Source organism: Nicotiana sylvestris, chromosome 5, assembly GCF_000393655.2.
Source record: "Nicotiana sylvestris chromosome 5, ASM39365v2, whole genome shotgun sequence".
Taxonomy (NCBI): domain Eukaryota; kingdom Viridiplantae; phylum Streptophyta; class Magnoliopsida; order Solanales; family Solanaceae; genus Nicotiana; species Nicotiana sylvestris.
In genome coordinates, this window is record NC_091061.1 from 158,763,270 (window position 1) to 158,774,315 (window position 11,046).

At 35.7% G+C, this 11,046-nt stretch overlaps 1 protein-coding gene across 1 annotated transcript; it reads left to right on the forward strand.

The window, feature by feature from the left end:
* The first annotated feature begins 4,384 nt into the window (after positions 1-4,384).
* On the forward strand, positions 4,385-7,009 carry LOC104214818 (5-epi-aristolochene synthase-like). Its single transcript, XM_009764538.2, has 7 exons — positions 4,385-4,615; positions 4,720-4,978; positions 5,076-5,451; positions 5,528-5,746; positions 5,876-6,014; positions 6,167-6,412; positions 6,519-7,009. The coding sequence occupies exons 1-7, from the start codon at positions 4,505-4,507 to the stop codon at positions 6,813-6,815; spliced, it is 1,647 nt and encodes a 548-aa protein (XP_009762840.1). The 5' UTR covers positions 4,385-4,504; the 3' UTR covers positions 6,816-7,009.
* The last annotated feature ends 4,037 nt before the right edge of the window (positions 7,010-11,046 follow it).

Genomic DNA, 11,046 nt, shown 5'->3' on the forward strand with positions numbered 1-11,046 from the left:
ATGTGGTATAATCGCCTTAGTGAATATTTGCTGAAAGAAGGTTACATAAATGATGTTATTTGTCCATGTATTTTTATAAAGAAAATGGCATCAGAATTTGTTATACTTGCTGTTTATGTTGATGACATAAATCTTGTTGGAACTCCAGAAGAGCTCCAAAAGGCAATTGAATATCTTAAGAAAGAATTTGAGATGAAAGATCTTGGAAAGACAAAACTTTGTCTTGGTCTGCAAATTGAACATTTAGCAGACGGGATCTTTATCCATCAATCTGCCTATACAGAAAGGGTCTTAAAACGCTTTTACATGGACAAAGCGCACCCATTGAGTACACCAATGGTTGTTCGATCACTTGAAGTGAATAAGGATTTGTTCCGACCTCCAGAAGAGGACGAGGAACTCCTTGGTCCCGAAGTACCCTATCTCAGTGCAATTGGTGCACTAATGTATCTTGCTAATGCTACAAGGCCTGACATAGCATTTTCTGTTAATTTACTAGCAAGATATAGTTCTTCTCCTACACGGAGACATTGGAACGGGATTAAGCATATATTGCGATATTTAAAGGGAACTCTTGATATGGGTTTGTTTTATGCTAACAAAGATAGTGCAGACCTTGTTGGTTATGCAGATGCAGGTTATTTATCTGATCCCCATAAAGCTCGATCTCAAACCGGCTACGTATTTACATATGGAGGTACTATCATATCATGGCGCTCCACAAAGCAATCTATTGTTGCTACTTCTTCAAATCACGCTGAGATAATAGCTATTCATGAAGCAAGTAGGGAATGTGCATGGTTGAGATCAATAATTTATTTTATTCGAGAAAAATGTGATTTGGAATGTGAGAAAAGACCCACAATTTTATACGAAGACAATGTTGCATGCATAGCCCAATTGAAGGGAGGATTTATAAAAGGAGATAGAACGAAGCACATTTCACCAAAATTATTCTACACACACGATCTTCAGAAAAGTGGTGACATTGATGTGCAACAAATCCGTTCAAGTGATAATCCAGCAGATTTATTCACTAAATCTTTGCCAACTTCAACTTTTGAGAAGATGATATACAAGATTGGAATGCGGAGACTCAAATATTTGAAACAAGGTTTTCATTAGGGGGAGTAAAATACGCGATGCACTCGTTTTCCCTTACTAAGGTTTTTTCCCATGGGGTTTTCCTTATAAGGTTTTTAATGAGGCACCTAGCAATGCGTATTACTAAATATGTGTACTCTTTTTCCTTCACTAAGATTTTTTCCCACGTAGTTTTTCCTAGTGAGGTTTTAATGAGACACATTATCTATTAATGAACATCCAAGGGGGAGTGTTATAAATATATTATATTATGGATGTTCATTTAGTACTCCGTTGTAAATAATCTTCATGAAGAAGCTTATCCATATGGGACTCCACCGTAAATATGTTTATCCATTTAGTACTCTATTGGAAATAAGCTTCCTGAAGAAGCTTATTACTTCGATACCCGGTTATGGATAAACATTATCCTAGGTAGAAGATTATCCATACCGGGTATAATAAGCTTATCCATTCAGTACTCCGTTATGGATAAACATTGCTCTCAGTAGAAGATTATCCATATATGATATAGTAGCAGCTTACACAGCAGCTTGTAATAGCATCTTACACAGCAGCTTGTAGTAGCAGCTTGCGTAGCCGCTTACACAACAGCTTCCTTTCTTCTATAAATAGAAGAGATTTCAGTTCATTATGTACATCAGTTTGAATTCGAATAATATATCAGTTTCTCTCTCTACTTGTCTTTACTTTACAGTCTTTATTTTATAACAGAGTAGTATTTTTCTGCCACTATTGTTTGTCAATATCTGGTCAAAGCAGACTATTTTTACCAATTATTTTTCTAAGTCAAAACAATTCAGCTGACTCAAAGAACCATAATGATGTAAACAAATTAGTTTTGTGTACCAATTATTGTGAAGCCAAAATATGAATATTTTTGTCACTATGCCCGGAAAAATCTCTGGTAATCTCCGGAGTAATAGTTGCAAAATAGATTAAAAAAATAATTATCTCTCCATAATATTCATTAAATGGGTTGGAGAATAAATTTTTTAAGAATGGGTCAAATATGGATAAAATTCATATTATCCACTTAAAAAATACGTAACCAATGGATAACCAATGTGTTTAACTTTTATAATTGCAAAAGATTCAAATTCGGGGTTTTTCAAAATTTGGGGGACTAGTAATCCTCTTAAAAGTGATCATATTTCAGGAAGTCATGGATAATATGGATATCTATATAATTTGTCGGTTAACCCATTTTCTATCTGTACTCTTAAATATGGGTTGGATTGGATTTTTATCCACTTTTGCATTATCTGTCTTTGACCCGTCCATATCCGACCTGACCCGCCTGTTTGTCACTCCTACTCCGAGACATGGCCAAGAAAGTGATCCAACTCCCCTCCTTTTTTTAGCCTCTCCATTTCTCCAAGTTTCTACTTGAATTGGAGATACTTGTCATGGTTAAAAATCAATAGATGGAATTTAATTGGCTAAAATAAAGCTCTAACCATGATTAAAGTATTTAAATCCTTCTTTATCCATTCCTCATATTTTTTGCAATCCCAATATTGTAGCTATACGTTATCTTAGATTCCTTTCTCTTTCTTGTAGAGGGTTTTTTTTTCTTTCTTCCGTTAGTTAATTTTTTTGCTACTTCCACAAAATCTTCTTACATTCTTATTAAAAAAAAATGAGAAATATTAGAAGTAAATTCCACCCTTTGATAATAAAAGTTAAAAAAAGTTACAAAATTATCTCAGCTATCATCTCATGGAATTAATAAAGTTATACAGCTATTATCTCATAGAATTGGGAAAGTTCTGAAATCATCTTTGTGGTGACAAAGTTATGCTACTATGCGACCTTCGTTCTTTCATAATATTGGCGATCAAACGTGAGAGTACTTGTTTAAATCATGAAATGAAGTATCTTGCAAGTAAAATAATTCATACGAGAAGTATTACTTATAAAACTAAGGACAAAAAATCGTCAAAGAAAAAATATCACTACTTCTAGGAGATAGACTTTCATGAGATAATAGCTGAGACAATTCTGAAGAATACCATGGTAAGAATTTCCTCTACCAATCCGTATCATGTATAAGAGAAATAAGCTTTTATACAATACCACAAGGACTTTTGTGCCGTTCTTTAACTATTATTTTTAAAGGCTGGAATTTACTTCTAATATTTCTCATTTTTAATGTGAATGTTAGAAGATTTTGTGTAGGAGTAGGAAAAAATTGACTCGCAGAAAGAAAACTACAACAATAAAGAGAGAAAGAATCTTAGATAATGTGTAGCTAGAAGGGATTAAATTCGTAAATCATGGTTAGGGCTTTATTTTGGTGATCAATTAAATCTCATCCATTAATTTTTAATCACGACAAGTGTCTCCAATCCAAGTATGAACTTAGAGAAGGGAGAGATTAGGAAATGGAGGGGAGTTGGATCTAAGGGTGTTCGTCGGTCGGTACGGTACGATAATTAGATATTTCGATTCGGTATTTTCGGTATTCGGTTTCTTAAAATGCTATACCAATACCATACCTAATTAAATTCTGTATGATTCAGTTTTCCTCCTTTCGGTTTCGGTTCGGTAACTTCGGTTTATTCGATTTGAATATTAACTAGTGCATAGAATCAATATTCTTAATTAAAGTACTCAAAAGTACAAAACAAAAAAAGTTTATTGATAAAAGTTTTGTCCAAAATCAGCAAATATCAACCTAGAGAGAGAAAACTGTACATAAAAGAATAAGTTTGAACATTAAAAATGTCTTGTTACTTGCTTAGAGTTAATTGATGAACTAAGAGTATAAAGAAAAGTAAAATTTTAGTTTTTTTATATTAATGTTATAATTAATAATATGTGTATTGTGCAATATAATATCTATTTCAATACGGTATCGGTATTTCGGTATTTCATTTTAAAATACCAAATACCAATTATTTTTAAAAATTAAACAAAATACCATACCTAATACCAAAATATCGAATAGCAAATACCAAATATCAAAATTTTCGATTTCGATACAGTAATTCGATATTTACCAAAATTATGAACAGCTCTAGTTGGATCCCTAAGAAAGAGTCTTAACTAAGGCGGCTAGACATTTATAATAAAGAGTAGTTTGTATGATGTCCCACAACACAATTTTTTTTATGGAAGAAATACTGCTCCTATTATAGTGGATCAATTGAGACGCCAAGAAAGAAATGAAAAGACGCCAAGGAAGAAATATTGTATCAGTAGACTAAATGATATATAGTCAAGCAAGGCAACTGAAATGAAGAAATAAAAAAACACTATAAATACTTATGCCTTCTCTTCCATTTGGGTCATCTCACTCATCAGTCTACTTTCTTTCTTCCTCAATCGGAGAATTAAGAACCAAAAAATTCTCCGATCATTTGTGGCAGGTACTAAGAGTATAAATTCTATAGCAATGGCCTCAGCAGCAGTTGGAAACTATGAAGAAGAGATTGTTCGCCCTGTGGCCGACTTCTCCCCCAGTCTATGGGGTGATCAGTTCCTTTCATTCTCCATTGAAAATCAGGTAATTTATCAGTATTTTTTATTTATAGTATCTTCTTTATGTTTTTTAAACAACATTGGTTTTGCTAATTTCAGTTTTCTTTTGTGAAAACACATTATAAATAGGCTGCAGAAAAGTACGCTAAAGAGATTGAAGCGTTGAAGGAACAAACGAGGAGTATGCTATTAGCAACTGGAAGGAAGTTGGCTGATACGTTGAATTTGATTGACATTATTGAACGCCTTGGCATATCATACCACTTTGAGAAAGAAATTGATGAGATTTTGGAGCAAATTTACAACCAAACCTCAAACTGCGATGATTTGAGCACTTCTGCACTTCAATTTCGATTGCTTAGGCAACATGGTTTCAACATCTCTCCTGGTAAGTTCATCAAAAAGCACACCTTAATGTTGTTAAAATTATTATCAATTTATAGGAAATATACGTTAATCTTGAGTTTTCTTTCTTGAAATACCAGAAATTTTCAGCAAATTCCAAGATGAAAATGGCAAATTCAAAGAGTGTCTTTCTAACGATGTCTTAGGATTATTGAACTTGTATGAAGCTTCACATGTGAGGACTCATGCTGACGATATCTTAGAAAACGCACTTGCTTTCTCCACTATCCATCTTGAATTTGTAGCTCCTCATTTGAAATCTCCACTAAGGGAGCAAGTGACACATGCCCTTGAGCAATGTTTACACAAGGGCGTACCTAGAGTTGAGACCCGATTCTTCATCTCATCAATCTATGAGAAGGAACAATCAAAAAATGATGTGTTACTTCGATTTGCCAAATTGGATTTCAATTTGCTCCAGATGTTGCACAAACAAGAACTTGCTGAAGTATCAAGGTGCGATAAATTAAAACGATGAATCCTTTTTGATTGACCATATATCAAGTATTGATGTTGATTTGTTATGCTGCAGGTGGTGGAAAGATTTGGATTTCGTAACAACACTTCCATATGCTAGAGATCGAGTAGTTGAATGCTACTTTTGGGCATTAGGAGTTTATTTTGAGCCTCAATACTCTCAAGCTCGCGTCATGCTTGTTAAGACCATATCAATGATTTCGATTGTGGATGACACCTTTGATGCTTATGGTACAGTTAAAGAACTTGAGGCATACACAGATGCCATACAAAGGTATTAACTTCATCAATTCACTTATTCAGATATTCCTTAATAGTAAATGTCATCGTGGAAAGATTAAGATGAACTTCTACTCATGCTCTTTCAAAATGCATGAGTTTACCTTAATTTTTCATCCTGCAGATGGGATATCAACGAAATTGATCGCCTTCCTGATTACATGAAAATCAGTTATAAAGCTATTCTAGATCTTTACAAGGATTATGAAAAGGAATTATCTAGTGCTGGAAGATCTCATATTGTCTGCCATGCAATAGAAAGAGTATGTTTGAACAACTTAACTATTGAAATATTTTTTTTCCTAATTTCATTTCTCGCTTTGTTTTACCTTCTGTATGTCTTTTGGTGATCTTAAACATGATACATTCAATCAAAATTATCTAACACTTATACATATATATTTTGTATTTACAGATGAAAGAAGTAGTAAGAAATTATAATGTCGAGTCAACATGGTTTATTGAAGGATATAAGCCACCTGTTTCCGAATACCTAAGCAATGCACTAGCAACTACTACATATTACTACCTCGCGACAACATCGTATTTGGGCATGAAGTCTGTTACGGAGCAGGATTTCGAGTGGTTGTCAAAGAATCCTAAAATTCTTGAAGCTAGTGTGATAATATGCCGAGTCATTGATGACACAGCCACATATGAAGTATGAGTTGTATCTCACAAACTTATATAATTATATGTAATTTGGACAAATAAAGTATTGGGACAATATAAAAGCTAACTCCTAATCTATATATCTACCTTTCCAGGTTGAGAAAAGTAGGGGACAAATTGCAACAGGAATTGAGTGCTGCATGAGAGATTATGGCATATCAACAGAAGAGGCAATGACTAAATTTCAAGAAATGGCTGAAGTAGCTTGGAAGGATCTTAATGAAGGACTTCTTAGTCCCACTCCTGTCTCTACGGAGTTTTTATCTCGTATTCTCAATCTTGCGCGTATTGTTGAGGTTACATATATACACAATCTAGATGGATACACTCATCCGGAGAAAGTCTTAAAACCTCACATTATTGCCTTGCTTGTGGATTCTATTGAAGTTTAGACCGCATTTGTTGCTGGTCGTGGAGCTACAGGACTTCATTCTCCTTTGTTGAAAGAACTAAATCTATTTATTTAATTTTATCATGCTGTATAAAGTTGCTAAGAAACTGCCTTTTGTAATGGAGCGATGCACTTTCCATCGGGTTCCTTAATATCCTTGTAAGAAATAATACTTCCGGTACATTTTGTTTTTTATTTCATTTTTTTTATTGCACATATTAACTTGAATATATTCTACCCATTGTCCCCGGAAAAGAATTCAATATTGAAATATTAATTTGACGAGCACAACTGCCAAACAAGATGTAAAGCCCTGCAAGTTTTGAATATTATTTTGGTCTAATTTAAATCTTAATGACATAATTAAGGTACGTACCCTGAGAGTATAAGCACCTATTTGGACTAAATGAAGTGTTTAAAGAGTCAAATTTTGCCAAAAATGAAGCTGGAAAAGATCAAGGTAATCATACGGGATGATATGTGTGATTTTAAGAGCTTCTCTTGGAAATCTAAGCTAAGAATTTGTTATGGAGAGATCAGCCACCTGAATTGAGCCACCAGAGAAGGATAATACAAGCTTGCAATTGCATATTATAATGATAGCTACATAATGATATTATATTGTTATGTTTGTGTAGAAAGAGACAATACATTATTTAATCTCTAAACCGGAGATAAATAATATTTCAGCCGATGGGCTTTAAAAATGTGTGATATATATATAGGGGCAGAGGAAGGAGATTCCAACTCAAATATTTCTACAGTTTAATAAGGGAGAAAGGAGGAGGTCACAAATCTATAAAATCAAGAACATGAAAGTACAAGGGGGTGAATTGCTTATTAAATTTTTTTTATAAGTAGTTGACTAGTTTACCAATTAGTCAACTAGAAATAAGAACAGGATAATAGTAAATGCAGAAATAAAATGCAAGAAATGATGACACCAAAACTTTTATACTGGTTCAGATTCAATGTGAATCCTAGTCCAGTCCCTTTGGGTTGCAAGGGTGTTCTCTTTCAGTGATCGATATTTCTTTAGTACAGAATGGATGATGTAGCTTTACACCAATAGCTTAATCTCTATGTCTCTTTTATTTTCTTGATACAATGCCTCACTAGTATTCTTTTTTTCTTTTCTCACTAATTACACAGGTGTCGAGCCTAACCTCGACGAGGTAGTGACGAGACTATGACAGGACACCCACGTAAATAAACATGTGCAGATAAAAATATACGTACAACATAACAACAAATAAGGCTAAACATGTACTATTGGGAGGGGACATGCGAAGGGTGCAAAAAATATGGTAACTACAACAGGGAATGATAACAAGGAACAGTCAATAAGACTTCAACCGGTAAAACAAATAAACATAATGAATAAAACTGCACGACATCACCCTTCATGCTTTTATCTCTGCCTCACTATAAAACAATAACAACGGCACGACATTATCCTTTGTGGTTTTACTCTCAATTTTATCATGAAACAATAGATATGACACAACATCACCCTTCGTGCATTAACTCTCAAATACGGCTAGGCATCACTCTTCGTGCATTAACACTCAAATACCGCACGGTATTACCCTTCGTGCATTAACACTCTCCCTTACTATATAACAACGAACATATAACAATAGGGAGATAGAATAAACAAGGACAAACCTTACGTTAATAATGGTTCCGCAGTACCAACCTCAACTTCATAAACAATACTCAATTATCACAGATAGAGCATAAATGCGGAAAGAGCGATCAATTCAGTAATTAAATAGTCTAAGCATGGATATCATGATCAAAGAATATAATAAGTTACAAGAAACAAGTCCCACCCACATGTTTTAACCCAACAACAACGCATAAGTACTTGTCACCCCACATATACGTTGTACCCAACATTTAAACTAGTAGCAAATAGCCAAACAAGTCTTAATCCCTCAAGTCAAGGTTAACCACGATACTTACCTCGCTCCAAAGATCAACTCAAAGATCAACCACAACTTTGCCTTTCAAACAAGCCTCTGAACCAACAAAATCTAGCAAATTATCAACCAAATAGTTCAATGTGATGTCCCGGCCAGTCGTCTCATGAGTTACCGCTCTATTTTCCCCATTTCTGCTTCTTATTGCTTTGTCTATCGCTTCTATATGTGATCGGGTTGGTTGGCTCGGGTTCAGAAAGGATTTGGCAAGGTTTGAAACACTTAGTCTCTTTTAAGGAAGCTTAAGTTGGAAAAGTCAACCGGATGTTGACTTATGTGTTAAAGGGCTCGGATGTGAGTTCTGATGGTTCGGATAGATTCAAGAGGTGATTTGGGACTTAGTAGTATGATCAGAATGTGTTTTGGAGGTCCGGAGTAGATTTAGGCTTGAATGGCGAAATTAGATTTTTGGCGTTTTCCGGTTGATGTGTGAGATTTTGATATAGGGGTCGGAATGGAATTCCGGGAGTTAAAGTAGTTCTGTTGGGTCATTTGAAATTTGTGTGCAAAATTTTAGGTAATTCGAACGTGGTTTGATTGGGGTTTTTTATCAAAAGTGTAATTTAGAAGATTTTGAAATTCTTAGGCTTGAATCCGATGTGAATTTGGTGTTTGATGTTGTTTTGAGCGTTCCGAAGATTGGAAAATTTTTGAATGATGTTATAGGATATGTTGGCATATTTGGTTGAGGTCTCGGGGGCCTCGGGCGAGTTTCAGATGGTCAGTCGGATCATTTCTAGATGTTGAGAGTTGCAGAAAATTGATGTTCAGTATTGCAGAGAAATTGCCTTCGCGTTCGCGAAGGGTTAGTTGAGGAGGCTGAGATTTTAGCCTTCGCGTTCACGAGGAAGGCTCCGCATTCGTGAAGGACTGGGAGATTATGCATCACTTTCGCGAGAAGGGGAGCGCGTTCGCGTAGAGGAAGTTGGGCAGCTGGGTTTCAGGGTGTTTTGTTCATCACATTCGCGAGAGAGGGAGCGCGTTCGCGAAGGGTTAGGCTGAGTAACCATCGCGTTCGCGAGGGTCAGGTTGCGTTCGCGTAAGAGTATTTTTGGTCAAAAATAATTTGTGCTTCGCGAACGCGAGGCGTTGACTGCGTTCGCGAAGAAGGAATTGAGGTCTTGGGCAGAATGTTTAAATAGTCATCTTGTCCGCGATTTTGGGGTTATCTTCCACCATTTTTGAGCGATTTTGGAGCTTTTTGAAGAGGGCTTCAAGGGTAAATACTTGGAGGTAAGATTTATGGACCTAATACTCGATTCTAATGTGAATTCTACCTAATTAATCATGGAAATTAAGCCTAAAATTGAAAAACTAGGGCTTGTAATTGGAGACTTAGAATTTGGGATTTGATGGGTCGTTTATGGTTGGATTTTGATGATTTTGGTATGAATGAACTTGGGGAGTGATAAGGAGTCTATTGGTGTAATTTTTATCGGAATCCGAGACGTGGGCCCGAGAGTCGGGTTTGGCCAATTTCGGGATTTGTGTTGTAATTTGATTTCTTTCGAGTGGGCTTTGTTCCTTTAGCATATTTTGATGGTTTTGCACTGACTTTGGTTAGATTTGGAGCATCTGGAGGTCGATTCGAGAGGCAAAGGCATCACGAGCTAGAGATTTGGACCGGGTAGAGGTAAGTAATGATTGTAAATGTTGTCCTGAGGGTATGAAACCCTGGATTGCACATCGTTGTGCTATATTGAGGTGACGCACACGCTAGATGACGAGCGTAGGGTCGTTCACCGTTGAGGATTGTGACTTAATCCATCTCGAATGGCTATTTTACTGCATATTTCACTGAAAACTGTTTGTTCTCATCATGTTTTGGGCTGAAAGCCATATTTGGGCCCTGTACCAACTATTTGAACTCTTAGGGGATTTTTACTGATATTTTCTCACTGTTTTGACTTTATACTTATACTCAATCATGCTATATTCTACTGTTTTTCATAACTCAGTCATGTCTACTCTGCTTAACACTTAAAATGATATTTTAAATGATATTCTGGGTTGAGCATCATGTTTTACGGTTGCCTGAGTGGCTTGTGAGAATTTTGACTGAGTAAGTCCGAGGGCCTATGTTATGAGGAAACACCTGATTATGATTATGAGGCTGAGGGCCTGAGATTTGTATGCCACGAGGTGGCTTATTGATATGAGGCCGAGAGCCAAGTGATGATGCCACGAGATGACTTGATATTGCGCTTGGGTCGTAAGGGGCCCCTCTAGGAGTCTGCATACCCCTAG